The 23,738-nt window shown below is 43.8% G+C and overlaps 1 protein-coding gene across 2 annotated transcripts in view; it reads right to left on the bottom strand.

Annotated features, from left to right (window-relative positions):
- Positions 1–1,729: 1,729 nt before the first annotated feature.
- Positions 1,730–23,738, bottom strand: part of LOC121553843 (protein phosphatase 1 regulatory subunit 29) — a 142,864-nt gene continuing 120,855 nt past the window's right edge. The window contains exons 3-6 of one of the 2 annotated variants that reach the window (XM_045226752.1): positions 8,549–9,203; positions 7,784–7,933; positions 5,572–6,569; positions 1,730–5,321 (exon numbers count right to left, since the gene is read on the bottom strand). In XM_045226752.1, the coding sequence (XP_045082687.1) occupies positions 3,713–5,321; positions 5,572–6,569; positions 7,784–7,933; positions 8,549–8,773 (2,982 nt within the window). In that variant the 5' untranslated portion in view covers positions 8,774–9,203 and the 3' untranslated portion in view covers positions 1,730–3,712. The remainder of the gene's footprint in view (positions 5,322–5,571; positions 6,570–7,783; positions 7,934–8,548; positions 9,204–23,738) is intronic. The other variant, XM_045226751.1, reaches the window with a different exon arrangement.

Below are 23,738 nucleotides of genomic sequence, written 5' to 3'. Positions count from 1 at the left end.
GAGCCAGATCATATAATCAGTCTATGAATATCATTATACGTCAGTAATGTCATTCTGAGGATAAGAATATACCAACAAAGCAATGATTCATGATTCCAGTCAGAACAGATGAGCAGATCAGAATGCCGCCAATTAACGTTAATTCAAGCAGAGTGCTAGGAGTCATAGGTCAATACAGTGATGCTGTATCCATTAGATGTATTCCCCAAAAAATATATCATATTTAAATCTAATATATTTTGTACCAATGCCAGACTGGTATGCTGTAGGTCTATAAGTAGCACTAAGACATCCATTAAAGTAAATCAAATATATTGGGTCAAATGAGTCCAGAGATAGGCCATACTGTATCATCCATCAACAATAAATAAATTCATATAAATCAAATATATTTGTGATGCTGTAGGCCTAAAGTAAAGAAGCACTAATATATGTTACACAAAGGCCAGACTGGGATGCTGTAGGCCTAAAGTAAAGTAGCACTAATATATGTTACACAAAGGCCAGACTGGGATGCTGTAGGCCTAAAGTAAAGTAGCACTAATATATGTTACACAAAGGCCAGACTGGGATGCTGTAGGCCTAAAGTAAAGTAGCACTAATATATGTTACACAAAGGCCAGACTGGGATGCTGTAGGCCTAAAGTAAAGTAGCACTAATATATGTTACACAAAGGCCAGACTGGGATGCTGTAGGCCTAAAGTAAAGTAGCACTAATATATGTTACACAAAGGCCAGACTGGGATGCTGTAGGCCTAAAGTAAAGTAGCACTAATATATGTTACACAAAGGCCAGACTGGGATGCTGTAGGCATATAGAAAGTAGCACTAAGGCATCCATTCAAGTAAATCAAATATGTTGGGTCAAATGAATACTCAGATCTAGAGGCATCACCAAACCTCGCTCCATCTTCCAACACATCTTCTAACTCAGTCCATATTATTATTATTATTATTATTATTATTATTATTATTATTATTATTATTATTATTATTATTATTATTATTATTTGTAAGTAATCATCTGTGGCCCCATTTATTACAATCCCCCTTTTCAAAGTTCCATCCAAGTGATCAAAATTCCCTTTCCATGTTTCCACATTCAGAGAACAGTATAGAAAGGAATACAGAGAGCAGCAAAACCATCCAGCTCTGTTCACTTCCTGTCAGCCATTTTGTGTTTTGACCGGGGGTAACCATCTCCCTGGTCAGTGTATCCCTGTTACGAGGACACTTTGATCTATACCAGGCTCCACTACGGAGGCTAAGCTCTGTTAGCAGAGGGGCACAATTGACATGCAAAACATAACCTCTCACCTCTCCATAGACAGAGACCAGAGACCAGGCAGAGGCTGTGTTTAGACAGACAGCCCAATTCTGATCTTTTTTTCCACTAATTGGTATTTTGACCAATCAGATCAGCTCTGAAAAAGAGCTGATGTGAAAAGAGATCTGATGTGATTGGTCGAAAGACCAATTAGTAAAACAAAAGATTAGAATTGGGCTATGTTCATATATTGCCATTATAAATAGAATATTTGGCACTATGTTTTTTGTATGGAACATTTGCTGCCAACATGGAAGATAGTAAAAAAAACTAACTCTTTATATATTTGGCTCTGTTATATGATCTCGTTCTCTCCATAGACAACCATATCTCTCTCTCTCTCTCTCTCTCTCTCTCTCTCTCTCTCTCTCTCTCTCTCTCTCTCTCTCTCTCTCTCTCTCTCTCTCTCTCTCTCTCTCTCTCTCTCTCTCTCTCTCTCTCTCTCTCTCTCTCTCTCTCTCTCTCTCTCTAAAATAGACCATGAACCCTTGCGAACTCTAGCTTTTCTAAACATCACCATACTAGCATTGTCTTTAATTTCAGCTGTAACTTCTTGTGTGTGGTCTGTGTGTTCCGCTAGGAACCTTCTCTCTACCCTGACATGATTACCTTCTGCTTTAATATGGGAGCCAACACTCGTCTCTCTCCACCTCTCCTAACCCAGCCTAAAGTGGTTTTTGCATGACTAGCACTATTGAAATGCTAATTTTAATCTTCCCCCCGAAGGAAGCTTTGACTTTCTTATCAAAATAAAAAAATGCTATACCTGTAAATAAGAAATTGGCTCGACGCCAGGGAAATGTTAGCAAGCAGTTCTGGAAAATGGCTTACTTCACAGTAATCTGAACACGCAATCTGAACACACACGTGTGTGTGTGTGTGTGTGTGTGTGCGCGTGTGCGTGCATGGGTGTGTGTGTGTGTGTGCAAACGTCCCTTCCTCCTTGCTTGCTATCTGAACAAAATGTATCTAATCAATCCACATGTCTGATTTAGAAAAGGCCAAGAAGAAGGATTTTTAAAAATGGCGGAGCGCTCCAATAGCATGCCACGCTCTGTAAAACATGTGTAGGTGTTTCCAATCGATAAGCACGCTCCTGCTAAACACAGAGAGGGGCTCCAGGGCCTGGTTCACGCCGTCCTCTCACTGTGTGTCCACCCACGCTAGCATCCCCACCTGTTTTGTTCTTGGGCTAATTACAGCCGAGAACAATTAACACGATAAGTATCGCTTAATATCCTCCCTCTCTTCCTTCTCCCCCTCCTCCCTCCCCCCTCCTCCGAAGGAAGAAGAAGAGATTGAGGCAAACACTGCTAATTCCTCATCCCCTTTCAATTAGCGCTCTAAATGGCGCTGCTAGGGAGGCAGGTGGTGGGCTTTAGAGTGAAATGACTTCTACATCCCAAATGGCACCCTATTCCCTATATAGTGCACTACTTTCGACCAGAGCCCTATGGAAACCCTGTGGACCCTTGTCAAAAGTAGTGCACAAAATAGAGAATAGGGTGCCATTTGGGACGCACACACTGTTTAGTGAATGAATTGAATGTTGATGGGATTATGAGCTGTGCTGTTTAAGGGACCAGGATTTAAGACGGGTAATGCTGCTGCTTGTTGTTTGGAGATACAGTATGTTATAATGAGTCTTAGGACACCTGCTAGTGACAACCCTCTGCAGTCATTACTGAGTCCTCATTACCCTGGCTCTGTCTTTCTATGGTAGCCTGCAAGGACCAAAGTGCCAGGCAAGAGGAAATCTGATATATTGTTGTTGTTTTTTTGTTTACCCAAAACTGGAAAAGATGAGAATGTGGAACCACTTAGAAGCTCAGTGTGGAACCATTATGGAACTCCATGTAGAACTTTGAAACCTCTAGAACTACTATAGAACCCCTACGGAACCGTTACAGAAACATTATAGAACACTTTATGGAACTTTGGAACCTCTATAGAACCATTGTAGAACTGTGGAACTCTTGTGGAACCACGATGGAACCCGCAATGGAACAGTGGAATTTATGTGGAACGACTTCAGAACCCCTTGTAGAATTGTGGAACCCCTGTAGTTCCATTTTGGAACTGTAGAAAAAACCCAATACCCTGTGTCATGCTGCTACTACTACTACTACATAATGTCTCTCCCACAACTTCTACTACTATCCTCCTCATCCCCTGTCAGAGTCTGCTGTTGTAACACCCTAGGATTAGTCAAAGAACGAGAAGACAGATGATGTCATAAAATAGACCAGGAAGTACACATGGGAGCCAACAGTTGTAGTTCTGTGATTCAGGTCCATTCACTGTCTGGGAGTTCATGAGAATTATGACATCACTGTCTTCTCCTTCTGTATGTCATCCTCTAGGTTACACCACCTCCGCATCTCTCACAGCTTCTGCTGGGCCGACACCCCCTTCCAGTAGTCGAGGATATCATGGAGGTCCTCGTCTTTCGCAAACTGAACCTTCTTCCTTAATGCGTGGCCTGCAGCGATATACGTTGCCTCTTCGCGAGGGTCGCGAGGGCCTTTCTTGTGCGGCCGGAACCTCTCCCAGATTCGAAGGGTATTTTCAGAGGAATATTCGGGGCCAGAGGAGTAGCCGGAGTAGTTGTGGTGCCGGGAAGGGGAGAGCTGGGAGTAGGCAGCAGGGTCCCTCTTGGTACGTCCCAGGGGTTTGAGGAAGGAGGCCTTCTGGGATGGGGAGGGAGAGGGGGAGTCATTGGCTCCCTCGTAGTAGAGGGCGGGGAAGGAGTGCCGGTGCTCAGAACAGTGGTAGTCTGGATGTACCTCCAGATGATGCTGCTGCTGCTGCTTACCCGGTCCTCCCCCTCCTCTTCCTCTTCCTCCCCCTCCGCAACCCACCCCACCTCCATTGACATTCACCCCACCTTCATTAACCCCTCCTCCCATTCCGTTCCCACCACCACAACCCATTCCGTTTCCACCACCACCACCACTACCACAACCACTAACATTTCCACCCACCAGAGGGAGCCTCTCCATGGTTTCCCCACACCCAACAGGGCTCCCCTTCTCTGGGTACGGTGGGCAGGAGTTGGGGCCCGGGCTGCGGGGCTCCGGGACATCCAGACTGAAGACCCTGGTGCTCTTCATGGATCCTCCAGCTGAGGGCATGCTACATCGGTTCTTCCCAGCCCCCATGACCATCACACCTGTATCGCTCAGCTGCCTCTGTAAAGGTCGTACGGCATTCGCCAATGGTGGTGGGTCCCTGTAGGGGGGTGAGAGAAACCCCCCTCCGCTGATTCCAGGACGCTCCGAGAGGGGCATGACGAGGGGGACGGGGGTCATTGCCGGAGGGGCATGGATTTTGGGAGAGGAGGCGAGCATCTGGCAGGTGTCAGCGAGGCCTTGGGAGAGGGGGATGAGGTTCCGAGCGAGGGAGGTGATACAAGCAGGTGGAGGAGAAGTAGGGTTGTCGCCAGATGTTGTCGTTGCAACAAGGGAGTCGAGCTTGAGCGCGTCGATACAGTTGTTGATAATCTGGTTGACTTTGTCGACCTCCATGGCGATCGTCGAGATCTCAGACGCAGATCCGCGCCCGTCGTCCGAATCATTCCCAATGTCCGTTCCATCTTCACTGCAACCGTTGATGCCTCGCATATCCACCAGTGTCGCCTCCCCCACTCCTCCTCCACCTCCCAGTGATAATCCTCCCCCATCTCCCGATAATCCTGCCCCAGTCCTCACGTCCATATAGTTCCCTTTACTGGTCGCCATGGCTTCACTGAACGCTGTGGCCATCTTCTCCACTTGGGGGAGCGTCGAGAGGCGGGAGGAGGTGGTGTTGGCCGAACCGTGGAGCATGCCGGAGCTGGAGGAGGCGGAGGGGGGTAGTTTGTTACCCCCGCCACCCCCTCCCCCTCCTCCATGGAGGTGACCTCCATGGTGCCCCTGGTTCTGGGCCTGTTCCTGGAGATGCTGCATGGCTGCCGGGTCGTTAGCTGCCTGTGCCGCAGCCTCCGGTCCATACCTGTAAATAAAATCCAAGCATAAAATCCATAAGAATAAATATTTTACATCTCAGGTAAAATAGCTGTGTGCAATTCAGATGCATCTAATCTAGAGTTAATCAAACCTGAAATCAAACTTTATTGAATTAAAGTGCATTTAAATCACAAACACACTTTATAGTAACAACAATAAAATGGAATGAAAGAGATAAGGCGATAAAAGAAGAGAAAACCTAAATAATTCATATACATTGGGTCTGTCCCTCTTACCGCATCTCCAAGATGGTCTTCTTCACGCTGATCACCTTCTCCTTCTCCTCCTGCATCCGACGCTTCCTCAGGCAGTAGTAGACGAGCCCGAGCACGATCACCATTCCCAGCAGACACCCCAGGATCGTCATGATGTAGTGCGTCATGGTCGACGGGTTGCCGTGGTGGTCATCCGGCCCTGCTGCTCGAGTGGCGAAGAAGATGCACGTGTGGTTGTTGCGCTGGTTTTTACTTATGGACACTACGCAGTAGGTGTAGTTGGTGTGAGGTTTGAGATCCACCAAAGTCACCTTCTCCTTCTTCTCCTTGAGGTTTTGGATGTCCGAGACGAAGCTCTGGTTGTATTGAACCAGGACGTACATCTTGCTGTATGGTTTAGGGATCTGGACCAACAGCTTGGCTGCAGACAGAGTGACCCACTGGAGTTTGATGCTGGGGTTGAAGTTGGGGTCGGCCGTGGACGAAGCTGTCGGTTGATGATACGGCCCGGCCCGGCCGTCCATCTCCGGGCCCATCCCGGAGCCCTCCCAGTCGGTGCCGGGTTGAGACGTGATCCCGGGTATGATCATGCCGTCGCGACAGATGGACGAGAGCATGGTGCGAGCGTTGCGTCCATGTCCGGCCACGGGGCTCAGGAGCGGGTAGAGAAACAGCTCACCAGGGGTCTCGCACTGGAGCCGGTCGTACGTATGCGTCACATTATTAAACGCCTCCAACCAAGTAAGAAAACTATACAGATCACATCCACAATGGAAAGGATTTCCTGCTAGCTCGCAGACCATTAACCGGTTTAGCACGGTAAAAGTTGACGGGTCGATCCGGGCCAGCTTATTGGACGAAAGGTCGATGCTGCTGAGGCTGGAGCTGGACTCCTCGAATGCTTTGTTGTCGATGACCTCGATGAGGTTGTGCTGGAGGAAGAGGCACTGCAAGCGGCCCAAGCCACGCATCATCCCCTCTGTCAGGTTGGTCAGCTTGTTGTAACCCAGCTGGAGGACCTAGGATGAGAGGAGACCACAATGGAGAAACAATAAGACTTTGGCATCTCAAATGAAACCATGTTCCCTATGAAGAGACTGCTTTTTGAATTAGTGCACTGTATGGAGAATAGATGGAGGACCTAGGATAAGAAGGGACCACAATGGAAATACAGTAAGTACTTGGCCTCTCCTCCATCTTAGTAAGTACAAATAGCAACATCCCTGTGTGCCATCGACTCTGGTTCTAATGAAAACGATGGCTTCCATGTAATTGGGCTGTTAAATGAAGATGGGGAATGGTTTCATTTTGGGGAATAGTTCCAGTGAAAATGCAGGAAATCTTTGGCTATCTCAAATGACACCCCTTATCACTCAAAAACACACTGTCTAGTCAAAAGTATTGATCTATAATATGGAGAATAGGGTATTGTTTGATATTTATAAATATACCAGTCAACCAATCAAGCCAACAACTAAACAACCAACAACCAAACAACTAAACAACCAACCAATCAACCAATCAAACCCCCACTCCTCCCTCACCTGTAGGTTTGTCTGATCGGTGAAGGCCCCGGCCTCTATGTAAGACAGGGATGGGAAACTCCAGTCCCCGGGGGCCGGAGTGGTGTCACACTTTTTCCCCATCCCTAGCAAACACAGCTGATTAAACTGATTGCATTCTAAACTGATTAGCTGATTATTGGAGTCAGGTGTTTACACTGGGACTGGGGCAAAAGTGTGACACCAATCAGGCCCCCGAGGACTGGAGTTGCCCATCCCTGAAGTAAGAAATCTTGTTGTCAACCAACCAACCAACATATCAACCAACCAACCAACCAATCAACCAACATATCAATCAACCAACATATCAATCAATCAACCAACCAACATATCAATCAACCAACCAACCAACATATAAATTAACCAATCAATCAACCAACCAACCAATCAACATATCAATCAACCAACATACCAATCAACCAACCAACCAACTAACCAACCAACCAACCAACCAACATACCAACCAATCAAACAATCAAACCAATTACCTGTAGGTTGGCCTGATGGGCGAAGGCCCTGTTCTCTATGTAAGAGATCTCATTCTTAACCAACCAATCAAACAAATAACCAATCAACCAACCAATCAACCAATCAAATCCCTCCTTCCCAACATATCAACCAATCAACCAACCAACCAACCAAATAACCAATCAACAAATCAAATCCCTTACCTGTAGGTTGGCCTGATGGGTAAAGGCCCCGTCCTCTATGTAACAGATCTCGTTCTTGGTGAGGTTGAGGTCCGTGAGGTTGGTGAAGCGGTACATGGAGTGGAATAGCACTGCTTTCAGCTTGTTCTCATTCAGCCTCAGGTCATGGACCTGTTTTGTTGAAAGAACAAGAACTTGTTTAATATCAAACGGCTCGGCATTCACGAGCTAGCATAAGAAAACATTTAGTGTTAGCTTCGCATTTCTCTTGAAAGTTGGGTTGAAAGAGGAACAAAATGGAAATAAGTCGTAAACTTTTTTTAAATGCATTTGAATTTGAAACCGTTTTTTTTTTATCAAACGGCTCAACATTTGAAAACTAGTATAGCAAAACAGTGAGCTATCATAACAAAACAGTGAGCTAGCATTTGTAAGCTAGCATAAACAAAACATTCCGTTTTAGGTTTGCCAAACTATGCTGGTTCTTATGGGACGGTGGTTGAAAAGTAAGGTACGTTTTGGTGTTCCTCAATGCTCTGTTCTAGCACCAATACAGTATAACAAAACAGTAAGCTATCATAACAAAACAGTGAGCTAGCACCACTAATTTATATATTATCTTGGTGATGTTATTCAGTGGTTGAAAAGGAACACCCCAGTGAGCAAAACTGGTTGCAAATATGTAATTTCAACCAGCTTTGCGATTGAAATTACATATTTTACAGTTACTGCTAGGGTAGGCTGTATTGAATAATACATACAGTATAATATAGAACATAGCAGTACCGTATTGTTGATGTGCTGGGGGATGGTCTCGTACGGGGGCTGGTTCTGACTGCAGATGGCCAGCCACACGTAGCCTTTATCCCCCTCGATCAGCCAGCAGTCCCCCCGGACGGACCCAGGGAGGCGGAGGAGAACAAGTAACGGTGGGAGGAGGTAGAGGAAGGTGGACGGAGAGAGGGATAGGGAGAGGGGGATGGAGGGGAGGTGGAGAAACCTGTTGGCCATGGTTAGGGAGGATAGGAGGGGCTATCTTATTAAGACAATAAGGGGAAAGGGAGACTATTAGGAAAGGAAGCAGGCAAGTTTGAAATCAGGTTGGGCGACAGGTAAGGAAGGGGTGTGGCCAGAGCAGGAAGTAGAGACAGTAAGTCGTAGGTCACGGAAAGGTTGTAGCTTAGGCAATTAGAGCTGGGCTTGCCGCTTGGTAGCCATGGTAGCTGGTACTGTAGACCCCATTTTAGGTGTTCCGCGTCGGAGGGATACAATGACAGTCGCCCCAGCAACAACTCATGGCACCTGATGACCGTTTCCCTCGGCGACAGAGATGGAGAAAACTCCCTTTCAGTTTGGCAGAGAACCTACATGATAGAGAGAGAGATAGAGAGAGAGAGAGAGAGGAGGGGAAATTGAGAAAGAGTGAGCAAGGAAGAGGAATCTAGAAAGACAGCGGGAAGGAAAGATAAAGACAGAAGAAAGAGTGGACAGGAGAAAAAATGAGAAAAAACAGACATCTGCATTAAAACTGCTGATGACAAAATAATTAAGAGAAGAAGAGAGAAAATTGTTAATCCCTTTCATGTATTCCCCGAGGATTTCTAACTAATTGACTTTAGGTCTGGTTTCAAAATCAGCTGTGTAAAAGAGACATAATGAAGAAAAAAAAAGATATGCCATCACTTCAAGGTACGCTGAAATATCCATTAGCAATGATGATTATTCAATTTACTACTAAAGAAGAGGAAAATAGATTTGGACTTTTCATAATAAACAAGCCTTTCCCACAAGTAATATTATTCAAATGTATAAAACAAAATGCATAACGTGTACACACACACACACACACACACACACACACACAGCATCATCAAATTGCAGTTCTGCTGCAAATACATTAGCATACGACTCACCAATAAATATGTAAATGTTAAAAACCCTAAAACAATCAAATCTAATTTCATAGACATTCTCCATTGTTTACAAGCCTTTCACAATTCAGTTATAGAGCTTCTGTGGTCTACAATACAGAACAACAATAAAGTTATCATCAACACTTTTTAAAGGAAAGAAGGGAGAAAAAAGAGGGACTGAATGGGAATAAAGGAGTGAGAAAGAGGGACTAAAAAGGAGGAGAAAGTAGAGAGGGAAGTGTCTTGCAGGCAGCTATGCATGACATAGCAGTTTACTGCATTTTTTCCTGCTGGATTGACGTGTGTGTGTGTGTGTGTGTGTGTGTGTGTGTGTGTGTGTGTGTGTGTGTGTGTGTGTGTGTGTGTGTGTGTGTGTGTGTGTGTGTGTGTGTGTGTGTGTGTGCGTGTGTGTGTGCATGTGTGTGTGCGCGTTTCTCCTGCTGGATTAACGTGGATTAGGCTGTAATCCATACTAAAGCATATTTTACAGCATTACAGCTTAAGCAATTGAAATGGATTTTCCATCTTCAACGTCGTTTTTCCTAAAACATATATTGTAATGTATCTAGTCACGCCAATGAAATGACTCCAACACACAGGACTAGGTTCACTGTATCGTGCACGCCATATTACTTACATTTAAATGGGTTTTACAATGCCAATTAAATAACACACAGGACCAGGCTAGACACTTGTAGAACGTATCCCAAGGTGCATTCTAGCTGTTCTGGCTCGTGGTGGCCCAACGCCCTATTAAGACACTTTATGTCAGTGTTTCCTTTATTTTGGCAGTTACCTGTACATCCCACTGGTTTCACTTTTTTTCTCAAATATCACATAATGTATACCAGTCACGCCAATGAAATGAAACTACACAGGAACCATGTTGACTGTTCAGTGTAGGACTCCATTGAAAACAGTTGTTACTGTCTGTGAGTGGACTATCCTGGTTAAATAAATACATAAGTGAATAGGCCCTATTTTCTTGGAAGTCCTTATGTTCTTCTGTTGTTTTATACCAAAAACAAATTGATATTTGTTTATCTGTAAGAGCCACACACACACACACACACACACACACACACACACACACACACACACACACACACACACACACACTCACACTCACATTCACACTCACACTCACACACATAGTGTTTATCTGTAAGAGCCAGTTTAGGACGCATATGCAGAGGCGTTCAAAGGAGCCTAGACAAGCACCATTAACCACTCATGAGGAGTGGTGTGTGTGTGCGGGTGTGTGTGTGTGTGTTGTAACTGGATGTTGACAAACACTTAACCACACTTTGCTTGAGTGCATAAACGTGGTGTTAATATGCAATTCATGAAAAGACTAAGCTAACACACACACACACACACACACTTCACTCACGCATTCATCTACTCTCAAACTGTCTGTCAGAGAAGGTCTTTGGCCGCAAATCTCATTTCTCTTAAACAGCTGGACCTCGTCTGCTCTTCTCATCTCCACAGCGTGCAACTAATTCAGTTACCAGTCACCTCTCATTTTGGCAACTGCCACCCCACTCTCAGTGCCACACACAGACACCCACACACACACACACTCTCTCTCTTTCCAACTCTGTCACGCTGTGAAATTGATATCGACAATTCAATTCCCCCATCAGAGACTGTCAATTTGCATTTGACCCTGATAGGCTTCCATAGCTGGGTAAAGGTAATACGCCACATATAAAAAAGCAATTTGTCTCTGTGGTCCTAGCCTGGCTGACGCGACCCACGTGACCACACAGTGAGGAAGAGCTGTGACTCACCGGTCTGGAAAGGAGGCCGTTTTTTAATGCAATATTCGCTCAGAAATTGAGCAGACAGATTGATTGGTTCTCTCAAATGTTTGTTTTTTTCCTGGCGGGTTGAGACCTCTCTTTGTTTGGATTTTTAATACCTCTCTATTGAATTATGTGTTACAGCTGTGGTCTACAGGCCTATCTGTCACGGGCTGAGCGTAGATGTGGTGCAGAAATCAAGCGCAGGACTACAGAGGCTCTTCAACAGTCTTTAGTGAGGATCAAACAAATACAAAAGACTCACGGCAAAATCCCAGCCGGAGGGCAAGCGAAACAATTACGCACACAGGGAACAGTGCGTAACCCAAACTGCGCACACAGAGCGGACACTCTCTCAAAACAAAAACAGAACGAGAGAGAACAAACTGACGCCTAGCTGACACGAAACAATTACACACAACACATGACAAAACCTAAGAGAACTTATAGGGCACATAATTAACACTAACAAAGAACAGGTGTACAAACAGACCAAACCAAACGAACATCGAAACATAGAACGGTGGCAGCTAGTACTCCGGAGACGACGACCGCCGAAGCCTGCCCGAACAAGGAGGAGGAGCAGCCTCGGCCGAAACCGTGACACTATCTACTTTTAAATGAAATATATTACATTATATATATTTTTTTGTATATTCTATATTGACGATTCTGGAGTGAATTTGTAGTTTTATTAAGTGGATTGAAATGGAGCCTGTTTGATTGTACACAGGAGCGAACAAAGTACACGATAGTTTATGTTTGTGTGCGTGTGTTCGTGTGTGTGTGTGTGTGTGTGTGTGTGTGTGTGTGTGTGTGTGTGTGTGTGTGTGTGTGTCGGTGTGAACGAGAGTTCACAGCCTTTATGAAAGGAATAAAGCAAAGTGAATAATTTATCGAAATATGAAATTGTACATGACTGGCAGATATTCCCTTTCTTTCTCTCTTTCTCTCTCCTTATCTTTCTCTCTCTCTTTGATTCTTTCTCTCTCCCTCATCAGATCCCAGTGCTAGGCATTCATTTTGTGATATTAGTTTTTCTGTTTTAACCCTATCCCAAACCTTAACCCTAACCTTAACCACTAGGAATTAATGCCTAAACGTACGTTTTGGTTTCACTTTTGCACAGTTTGACTGACAGCTGACATATGGCAAAATATGCTGTCATTAAAACACTAATTAGACAGGCCTTATCTCTGTTGCCTGCCATTGATAATGGGTAATTATTATAATAATTATAATAATTATGTAAGTGCATTTCAACTGGCTTTTGATTTAAGTCTCTTTTTCCAGGTTGAATTTTCTCTAGGGTATGTTGTGTTGTCTGTGAAGCTCTGGGCTTTAGCTGCAGGTCTTTAGAAGTGTGTTTGCAGCCCATTAGTTGGACACCAGTCTTTGTTGTTATTGTAGCTGTCATTCTTTCCTTCTTACTCTCCCTCTCTCCCGCCCACTTTGTTTCTCTCTCAGCTACCTCTCTCCGTTGATAATGACAGACCCTGGCTGTGACCCCACTCTTCGAGGGTGTTTCAATGGGAGTTGGAATACACAAAAAACACATTTCCAATTCACACACGCATATGAATACACACTTGTACATGTGTGAAATAGGACAAATATAAGCATCCATAAAATTATAATACTAATAATACTAATAATAATACTAATAATACTACTACAAATAATACTAATAATAATAATAATTATTATTATTATCAAATGCCTCCATTTTCTTTGAAGGTTGTGTTGGAAATCCCTAACCCTAGGATCTGGATCTCTCTCTCTCTCTCTCTCTCTCTCTCTCTCTCTCTCTCTCTCTCTCTCTCTCTCTCTCTCTCTCTCTCTCTCTCTCTCTCTCTCTCTCTCTCTCTCTCTCTCTCTCTCTCTCTCTCTCTCTCTCTCTCTCTCTCTCTACCCCTATGTCTCTCTCTCTCTCTCTCTCTCTCTCTCTCTCTCTCTCTCTCTCTCTCTCTCTCTCTACCCCCTATGTCTCTCTCTCTCTCTCTCTCTCTCTCTCTCTCTCTCTCTCTCCCCTCTCTCTCTCTCCCCTCTCTCTCATCTCTCTATCTCTCCTCTCTCTATCTCTCCTCTCTCCCCCTCTCTCTCTCTCTCCTCTCAATTCAATTCAATTCAATTTAAGGGCTTTATTGGCATGGGAAACGTATGTTAACATTGCCAAAGCAAGTGAAGTAGATAGTAAACAAAAGTGAAATAAACAATAAATATTAACAGTAAACATTACACTCAGAAGTTTCAAAAGAATAAAGACATTTCAAATGTCATATTATGTATATATACAGTGTTGTAATGATGTGCAAATAGTTAAAGTACAAATGGGAAAATAAATAAACATAAATATGGGTTGTATTTACAATGGTGTTTGTTCTTCACTGGTTGCCCTTTTCTTGTGGCAACAGGTCACAAATCTTGCAGCTGTGATGGCACACTGTGGTTTTTCACCCAGTAGATAAGGGAGTTTATCAAAATTGGGTTTGTTTTCGAATTCTTTGTGGATCGCTGTGATCTGAGGGAAATATGTGTCTCTAATATGGTCATACATTTGGCAGGAGGTTAGGAAGTGCAGCTCAGTTTCCACCTCATTTTGTGGGCAGTGTGCACAGCCTGTCTTCTCTTAAGAGCCAGGTCTGCCTACGGCGGCCATTCTCAATAGCAAGGCTATGCTCACTGAGTCTGTACATAGTCAAAGCTTTCCTTAAGTTTGGGTCAGTCACAGTGGTCAGGTAATCTGCCACTGTGTACTCTCTGTTTAGGGCCAAATAGCATTCTAGTTTGCTCTGTTTTTTTGTTTGTTCTTTCCAAAATGTCAAGTAATTCTCTTTTTGTTTTCTCATGATTTGGTTGGGTCTAATTGTCTTGTTGTTGTTGTTGTCCTGGGTCTCTGTGGGGTCTGTTTGTGTTTGTGAATAGAGCCCCAGGACCAGCTTACTTAGGGAATCGCTTCCTTTTAAGTGGTTATAGAATTTAACGGCTCTTTTCTGGATTTTGATAATTAGCGGGTATTGGCCTAATTCTGCTCTGCATGCATTATTTGGTGTTTTACGTTGTACACGGAGGATGTTTTTGCAGAATTCTGCATGCAGTCTCAATTTGGTGTTTGTCCCATTTTGTGAATTCTTGGTTGGTGAGTGGACCCCAGACCTCACAACCATAAAGGGCAATGGGTTCTATAACTGATTCAAGTATTTTTTGCCAGATCCTAATTTGTATGTCAAATTTTATGTTACTTTTGATGGCATAGAAGGTCCTTCTTGCCTTATCTCTCAGATCGTTCACAGCTTTGTGGAAGTTACCTGTGGCGCTGATGTTTAGGCCGAGGTATGTATAGTTTTTTGTGTGCTCTAGGGCAACGGTGTCTAGATGGAATTTGTATTTGTGGTCCTGGCAACTGGACCTTTTTTTGGAACACCATTATTTTTGTCTTACTGAGATTTACTGTCAGGGCCCAGGTCTGACAGAATCTGTGCAGAAGATCTAGGTGCTGCTGTAGGCCCTCCTTGGTTGGTGACAGAAGCACCAGATCATCAGCAAACAGAAGACATTTGACTTCAGATTCTAGTAGGGTGAGGCCGGGTGCTGCAGACTGTTCTAGTGCCCTCGCCAATTCGTTGATATATATGTTGAAGAGGGTGGGGCTTAAACTGCATCCCTGTCTCACCCCACGGCCCTGTGGAAAGACATGTGTGTGTTTTTTGCCAATTTTAATCGCACACTTCTTGTTTGTGTACATGGATTTTATAATGTCGTATGTTTTCCCCCAACCCCACTTTCCATCAATTTGTATAGCAGACCCTCATGCCAAATTGAGTCAAAAGCTTTTTTGAAATCAACAAAGCATGAGAAGACTTTGCCTTTGTTTTGGTTTGTTTGTTTGTCAATTAGGGTGAGCAGGGTGAATACGTCGTCTGTCGTACGGTAATTTGGTAAAAAGCCAATTTGACATTTGCTCAGTACATTGTTTTCACTGAGGAAATGAACTAGTCTGCTGTTAATGATAATGCAGAGGATTTTCCCAAGGTTGCTGTTGACGCATATCCCACGGTAGTTATTGGGGTCAAATGTGTCTCCAAGGATTGGGGTGATCAGTCCTTGGTTCCAAATATTGGGGAAGATGCCAGAGCTAAGGATGATGTTAAAGAGTTTAAGTATAGCTAATTGAAATTTGTGGTCTGTATATTTTATAATTTCATTGAGGATACCATCAACACCACAGGCCTTTTTGGGATGGAGGGTTTGTATATTTTTTTACATTCAATGTAATTGGAGAATCCAGTGGGTTCTGGTAGTCTATAATAGTTGATTCTAAGATTTGCATTTGATCATGTATATTTTTTTGCTGTTTGTTCTCTGTTATAGGGCCAAAAAGATTGGAGAAGTGGTTTATCCATACATCTCCGTTTTGGATAGATAGCTCTTCGTGTTGTTGTTTGTTTAGTGTTTTCCAATTTTCCCAGAAGTGGTTAGAGTCTATGGATTCTTCAATTACATTGAGCTGATTTCTGACATGCTGTTCCTTCTTTTTCCGTAGTGTATTTCTGTATTGTTTTAGTGATTCACCATAGTGAAGGCGTAGGCTTAGGTTTTCTGGGTCTCTATGTTTTTGGTTGGATAGGTTTCTCAATTTCTTTCTTAGGTTTTTGCATTCTTCATCAAACCATTTATCACTGTTGTTACTTTTCTTTGGTTTTCTGTTAGAGATTTTTAGATTTGATAGGGAAGCTGAGAGGTCAAATATACTGTTTAGGTTTTCTACTGCCAAGTTTACACCTTCACTATTACAGTGGAACGTTTTGTCCAGGAAGTTGTCTAGAATGGATTGAATTTGTTGTTGCCTAATTGTTTTTGGTAGGTTTCAACACTACTTTCCTTCCATCTATAGCATTTCTTAATATTATTCAGTTCCTTTGGCTTTGATGCCTCATGATTGAGTATTGCTCTGTTCAAGTAGACTGTGATTTTGCTGTGGTCTGATAGGGGTGTCAGTGGGCTGACTGTGAACGCTCTGAGAGACTCTGGGTTGAGGTCAGTGATAAAGTAGTCTACAGTACTACTGCCAAGAGATGGGCTATAGGTGTACCTACCATAGGAGTCCCCTCAAAGCCTACCATTGACTATGTACATACCCAGTGTGCGACAGAGCTGCAGGAGTTGTGACCCATTTTTGTTGGTTATGTTGTTGTAGTTGTGCCTAGGGGGCATATGGGGGAGGGAATGCTGTCACCTCCAGGTAGGTGTTTGTCCCCCTGTGTGCTGAGGGTGTCAGGTTCTTGTCCAGTTCTGGCATTTGAATTTCTAACCAACTGTAAAAAGTTCGTGTTTTGACTAATTTAATAGAGTGAGTTAGGTCTGCTCTATACCAAATTAGCATACCCCCTGAGTCCCTTCCCTGTTTCACACCTGGTAGTTTGGTGGATGGGACTACCAGCTCTCTGTAACCTAGAGGGCAACCAGTGGGTCCGTCTCCTCTATACCATGTTTCTTGTAGGATGACAATGTCTTTATTTCCGATTTCTTTGGTGAAGTCCAGATTCCTGCTCCTTAGGCCAAAGGCAGATGACCCCAGGCTTTGGATATTCCAGGATGAAATAGTGAAGGCTTTGTGTTCCATAAAGTGTCTGATGTTGTTGGTTGTGTGGTTTGGCCTCAGGCCAGTAATTGTGAGCAGAGCCTTCTGAGCATCTGGTACATGCCATTGGCTTGGGCTAGTGTAAGAGTGGGTGTTGGGCCTGTTTGCTTGCTCACGGCCTGGGCGTATGTGTGACTTTCATGTTGAGTCTCTCTCTCTCTCTCTCTCTCTCTCTCTCTCTCTCTCTCTCTCTCTCTCTCTCTCTCTCTCTCTCTCTCTCTCTCTCTCTCTCTCTCTCTCTCTCTCATTGTTTGGCCCTGGTGTTATCTTCCCTGTCTCTTTCAACAAGAAACACAAAGGAATATGTTTGACTGAGAGGAAACAAGTCTCCTCATTTCATTTTCTCCTCTGGTTCCCCTCTTTTGAGACACGCCGAAGTGTGGAAGAAAATTACTGTTTTTCTCTTTCGTTTTTCAAAGGTTTGTTTTTTGCGGTTCCTTATCACCTCTCGAAATCTGCGATTTAATGAACTCCTGCGGCTGACAGTATGTCTTTGTTTCTGTTTGTGTTTGTGTGTGTGTGTGTGTGTGTGTGTGTGTGTGTGTGTGTGTGTGTGTGTGTGTGTGTGTGGCTGACAGACAAGGCTAATTATAGAGTTCTGGAAGGCAGGTGGATGGTTCCAGAACGAACATCAGAAGAGAAGCACTTCACATCTCTTCATCTATCTATGTATCTATCTATCTATCTATCTATCTATCTATCTATCTATCTATCTATCTATCTACCCATTTATCTACTGTATCTACCCATCCTCTTCAGTCTATTAAACAACTGCTTGTTTAGAATGAAGCATCACAATACAGCCACCTCTAGTATTCTTCTGGAAAACTCCAGAGCAAGACAGTCAGAGATATACAGGTAACTGACAAAATAAAGAAAACACTTGAGTAAATGAGGTATACAAAGTATATTGAAAGCAGGTGCTTCCACACAGTTGTGGTTCCTGAGTTAATTAAGCAATTAACATCCCATCATGCTCTTAAGAAAAAGCCCAGTTGCCATTTATGTTGGCTACCATGGCTTGAAGAAGAGACCTCAGTGCCTTCGAAAAAAGGGTCTCAAAGGAGCATAGGGGGTTTAAAGTGTGTGTGTGTGTGTGTGTCTCAGTCACCAGATCTCAACCCAATTGAACACTTATGGGGGATTCTGGAGCGGTGCCTGAGACAGCATTTTCCATCACCATCAACAAAACACTAGATGGTGGAATTTCTGCTGGAAGAATGGTGTCGCATCCCTCCAATAGAGTTCCAGAGACTTGTAGAATATATGCCAAGGTGCATTGAAGCTGTTCTGGCTCTTGGTGGCCCAACATCATATTAGGAAAATTTATGTTGATGTTTCCTTCATTTTGGAAGTTACCTGTATGACAAAATGTTGTATTCCACTGTATATTTCTCTGCTCTCCACCTGCTGAGTTTGAACAAGCCATTCAGAATGTATTTTATAAATTGTCTGTATACACAAAACCAACCTCATCACCAACTATCAAAACTCCGCTATCGACAGAGACCTACAATTATCAAACTACCTCTATCGACAGAGACCTCCAACTATCAAATCTCCTCTATTGACAGAGCCCTCCAACCATCAAACCTGCTCTATCAACAGAGACCTCCAACTATCAAAACTCCTCTATCGACAGAGACCAACTATCAAACCTCCTCTATCGACAGAGACCAACTATCAAACCTCCTCTATCGACAGAGACCTCCAACTATCAAACCTCCTCTATCGACAGAGACCAACCATCAAACCTCCTCTATCGACAGAGACCAACCATCAAACCTCCTCTATCGACAGAGACCAACCATCAAACCTCCTCTATCGACAGAGACCAACCATCAAACCTCCTCTATCGACAGAGACCAACTATCAAACCTCCTCTATCGTCAGAGACCAACCATCAAATTTCCTCTATCGACAGAGACCTCCAACCATCAAACCTCCTCTATCGACAGAGCCCAACCATCAAACCTCCTCTATCAATAGAGACCAACCATCAGACAGGCCTCATGCTGTCAATCAAATACATTGGGCTGAAATGAAAGGAGGGAAAAGGAAGAGAAGAGAAAAGTCCCCTATAGGATTTCTCTCTGACGTTTAACATTCTACACACTACCTACAGTATAGACAGTAAACCTCTTCCATATCTCCTCTCGCTCTTTAAGCCACCACACTGTGCACAGTGGTCATGTGATTGACAGCACACATCCGGACAATAGAATAAGGAAGGTAGAGAGCTGCTGTTTAGTTTCCCAGGAGAGCTGAGGAAGGTTGGTATGTACGCATCCATGCTCATGGTTGTGGATGAAGAGATTCAGTGTTGCCTGGCTCAGCTCATGTGAGGTGTGTGTGTGTGTGTGTGTGTGTGTGTGTGTGTGTGTGTGTGTGTGTGTGTGTGTGTGTGTGTGCGTGCGTATCAAGTGGTCTCATTCCTAATGCATAGAAACAGAACCCTACCTTGACCAAAAACCTATTAGAGCTCCATTCACATAAAGATAGAGTGATAATGATGACCTGATCACACTGTGTAAGATATGACAGCAATTACTATGATAGATAGTCAATGTTTCAGTGATACCAGATCACACAGTCAATATGCACTCATCTCCTCCAAGCATGCGTTCTTTTATTACCACTATTTATCATTTGTTTGTGACTCAACTGTTGCTAGGTAGAATATTGATATATTTGAAGATGTCGTAGAAAGTATACTACTAGATATCTCAGCCCCCATGATTATTTTTTTTAGCTCGGCCCCAACTGTAGATTATTTTAACGGCTCAATATGATCATGGCTGGTGGAATTTGTTGATGGGTGATTTCAACATTATTTTTTTTTTTATTTTTTTTTTTAACCTTCATTTAACCAGGTAAGCCAGTTGAGAACAAGTTCTCATTTACAACTGCGACCTGGCCAAGATAAAGCAAAGCAGTGCGATAAAAACAACAACACAGAGTTACATATGGGGTAAAACAAAACATAAAGTCAAAAATACAACAGAAAATCTATATACAGTGTGTGCGAATGTAGCAAGTTATGGAGGTAAGGCAATAAATAGGCTATAGTGCAAAATAATTACAATTAGTATTAACACTGGAATGATGTGCAAGAGATGATGTGCAAATAGAGATACTGGGGTGCAAATGAGCAAAATAAATAACAATATGGGGATGAGGTAGTTGGGTGGGCTAATTTCAGATGGGCTGTGTACAGGTGCAGTGATCGGTAAGGTGCTCTGACAACTGATGCTTAAAGTTAGTGAGGGAGATAAGAGTCTCCAGCTTCAGAGATTTTTGCAATTCGTTCCAGTCATTGGCAGCAGAGAACTGGAAGGAATGGCAGCCAAAGAAGGTGTTGGCTTTGGGGATGACCAGTGAGATATACCTACTGGAGCGCATACTACGGGTGGGTGTTGCTATGGTGACCAATGAGCTAAGATAAGGCGAGGATATGCCTAGCAGTGATTTATAGATGACCTGGAGCCAGTGGGTCTGGCGACGAATATGTAGTGAGGACCAGCCAACAAGAGCGTACAGGTCACAGTGGTGGGTAGTATATGGGGCTTAGGTGACAAAACGGATGGCACTGTGATAGACTACATCCAATTTGCTGAGTAGAGTGTTGGAGGCTATTTTGTAAATGACATCGCCAAAGTCAAGGATCGGTAGGATAGTCAGTTTAACGAGGGCATGTTTTGCAGCATGAGTGAAGGAGGCTTTGTTGCGAAATAGGAAGCTGATTCTAGATTTAACTTTGGATTGGAGATGCTTAATGTGAGTCTGGAAGGATAGTTTACAGTCTAACCAGACACCTAGGTATTTGTAGTTGTCCACATACTCTAGGTCAGACCCGCCAGCAGCGTTCGATTGAAGAGCATGCATTTAGTTTTACTAGTGTTTAAGAGCAGTTGGAGGCTACGGAAGGAGTGTTGTATGGCATTGAAGCTCGTTTGGAGGTTTGTTAACACAGTGTCCAATGAAGGGCCAGATGTATACAAAATGGTGTCGTCTGCGTAGAGGTGGATCTGAGAGTCACCAGCAGCAAGAGCGACATCATTGATCTACACAGAGAAAAGAGTCGGCCCGAGAATTGAACCCTGTGGCACCCCCATAGAGACTACCATAGGTCCAGACAACAGGCCCCCTGATTTGACACATTGAACTCTATCTGAGAAGTAGTTGGTGAACCAGGCGAGGCAGTCATTTGAGAAACCAAAGCTATTTAGTCTGCGAAATGGTCGGTGATCTGTTTGTTAACTTGGCTTTCAAAAACTTTCGAAAGGCAGGGCAAAATGGATATAGGTCTGTAACAGAGTAGGATCTAGAGTGTCACCCCCTTTGAGGATCTCAGAGGTTACGAAAGAGAGGTTGAGCAGGCTAGTAATAGGGGTTGCGACAATTTCGGTGGCTAGTTTTAGAAAGAAATGGTCCAGATTGTCTAGCCCAGATGATTTGTAAGGGTCCAGATTTTGCAGCTCTTTCAGAACATCAGCTGTCTGAATTTGTGTGAAGGAGAAGCGGGGGGGGCATGGGCAAGTTGCAGCGGAGGGTGCAGAGCTGGTGGCCGGGGTAGTGGTAGCCAGGTGGAAAGCATGGCCAGCCATAGCAAAAAGCTTGTTGAAATTCTCGATTACTGTAGATTTATCGGTGGTGATAGTGTTTCCTAGCCTCAGTGCAGTGGGCAGCTGGGAGGAGGTGCTCTTATTCTCCATGGACTTTACAGAGTCCCAAAACTTTTTGGAGTTAGTGCTACAGGATGCACATTTCTGTTTGAAAAAGCTAGCCTTTGCTTTCCTAACTGCTTGTGTATATTGGTTCCTAACTTCTCTGAAAAGTTGCATATTGTGGGGGCTATTTGATGATAATGCAGTACACCACAGGATGTTTTTGTGCTGGTCAAGGGCAGTCAAGTCTGAGGAGAACCAGGGGCTATATCTGTTCTTAGTTCAGTATTTTTTGAATGGAGCATGTTTATTTAAGATTGAGAGTAAATTATTTTTAAAGAACAACCAGGCATCCTCTACTGACTGAGTTCGAATGAGATCACTATCCATCCAGGATACCTGGGCCAGGTCAATTAGGAACGCCTGCTCGCTAAAGTGTTTTAGGTAGCGTTTGACAGTGATGAGGGGTGGTCGTTTGACCGCGGACCCGATACGGACGCAGGCAATAAGGCAGTGATCGCTGAGATCCTGGTTGAAGACAGCGGATGTGTATTTAGAGGGTAAGTTAGTCAGGATGATATCTATGAGGGTACCCATGTTTACGGATTTAGGGTTGTACCTGGTAGGTTCGTTGATAATTTGTGTGAGATTGAGGGCATCTAGTTTGGATTGTAGGATGGCCGGGGTGGCAGCATATCCCAATTTAGATCACCAAGCAGTATGAACTCTGAGGATAAATGGGGGGCAATCAATTCACATATGGTGTCCAGGGCACAGCTGGGGGCTGAGGGGGGTCTGTAGCAAGCGGCAACAGTGAGAGACTTACTGTTGCCGCTGGGTGTATAATCTAGATCAGGGCTCTCCAACCCTGTTCCCAGAGAGCTACCGTCCTGTAGGTTTTCACTCCAACCCTGTTCCTGGAGAGCTACTGTCCTGTAGGTTTTCACTCCAACCCTGATCCTGGAGAGCTACCGTCCTGTAGGTTTTCAATCCAACTGTAATCTAGCGCACCTGATTCTAATAATTAGCTGGTTGAAAAGCTGAATCAGGTTAGTTACAACTGGGGTTGGAGTGAAAACCTACAGGAGGGTAGCTCTCCAGGAACAGGGTTGGAGTGAAAACCTATGGGAGGGTATCTCTCCAGGAACAAGGTTGGAGAGCCCTGATCTAGATGTTAGGCCTCCATTTGGATGCAGTTGGTTATTACTGAAACTAAAAACCTGAAGGATGATTCCATTAAACACAAACACATACAAGCACACAAGCACACACACACAAGAATGTGCATGCACACAAATACACACACACATAAATGCAAGTCCACGCACACACACAGAAAATAACATTACCACAACCCCTCAAAACAGCCTGGTGTTATTTTTAGATTTCAGAGGCATGGTTGAAAAGTTAACGCTTTGCTGTGACACTTGACTGCTTACAATACAGAGAGATCGTCAACCTGCACAGGCAGTGCGTTAAAAAGTACAAATTCACAGCACCGACTGGTCCAGGTAAGAGAGGAAAGGCTGCCAGATTTGATCAAATGTTGATAATTTATTGTTCAGAATATATCTAATTCTTTCTAAGTGTACAGTTTTTGCCACTTCGCTGAGCCATAATTTGGTAGAGGGCGCTTCCCTCCTTTTCCAAAACAACAATATTAATTTTTTTGCCGAGATGAGACTGTAAGAGATGAGTTGTTTTTGGGAGTTGGTTAATCCGTTTAGGGAGTCGGACACTCCCAGGATTATCAGAAGCGGGTCTGTGTCTATTGAAGTCTCCAGAACTTCAGAGAGGACCCCAAATATTCCACACCAATAACCATACAGACTAGAGCATAGGGCAAAGCAGTGGAGTAGTGTACCCTGCTCAGCCTGACATTTATCACACATAGGGGATGTATCAGGAAATATCCTATGCAGTTTAGTTTTGGAATAGTGTAATCTG

This window comes from Coregonus clupeaformis, chromosome 18 (genome assembly GCF_020615455.1).
Source record: "Coregonus clupeaformis isolate EN_2021a chromosome 18, ASM2061545v1, whole genome shotgun sequence".
Classification (NCBI taxonomy): domain Eukaryota; kingdom Metazoa; phylum Chordata; class Actinopteri; order Salmoniformes; family Salmonidae; genus Coregonus; species Coregonus clupeaformis.
The sequence above is the reverse complement of the archived record's forward strand: the minus strand, read 5'-3'. Positions and strand labels throughout refer to the sequence as shown.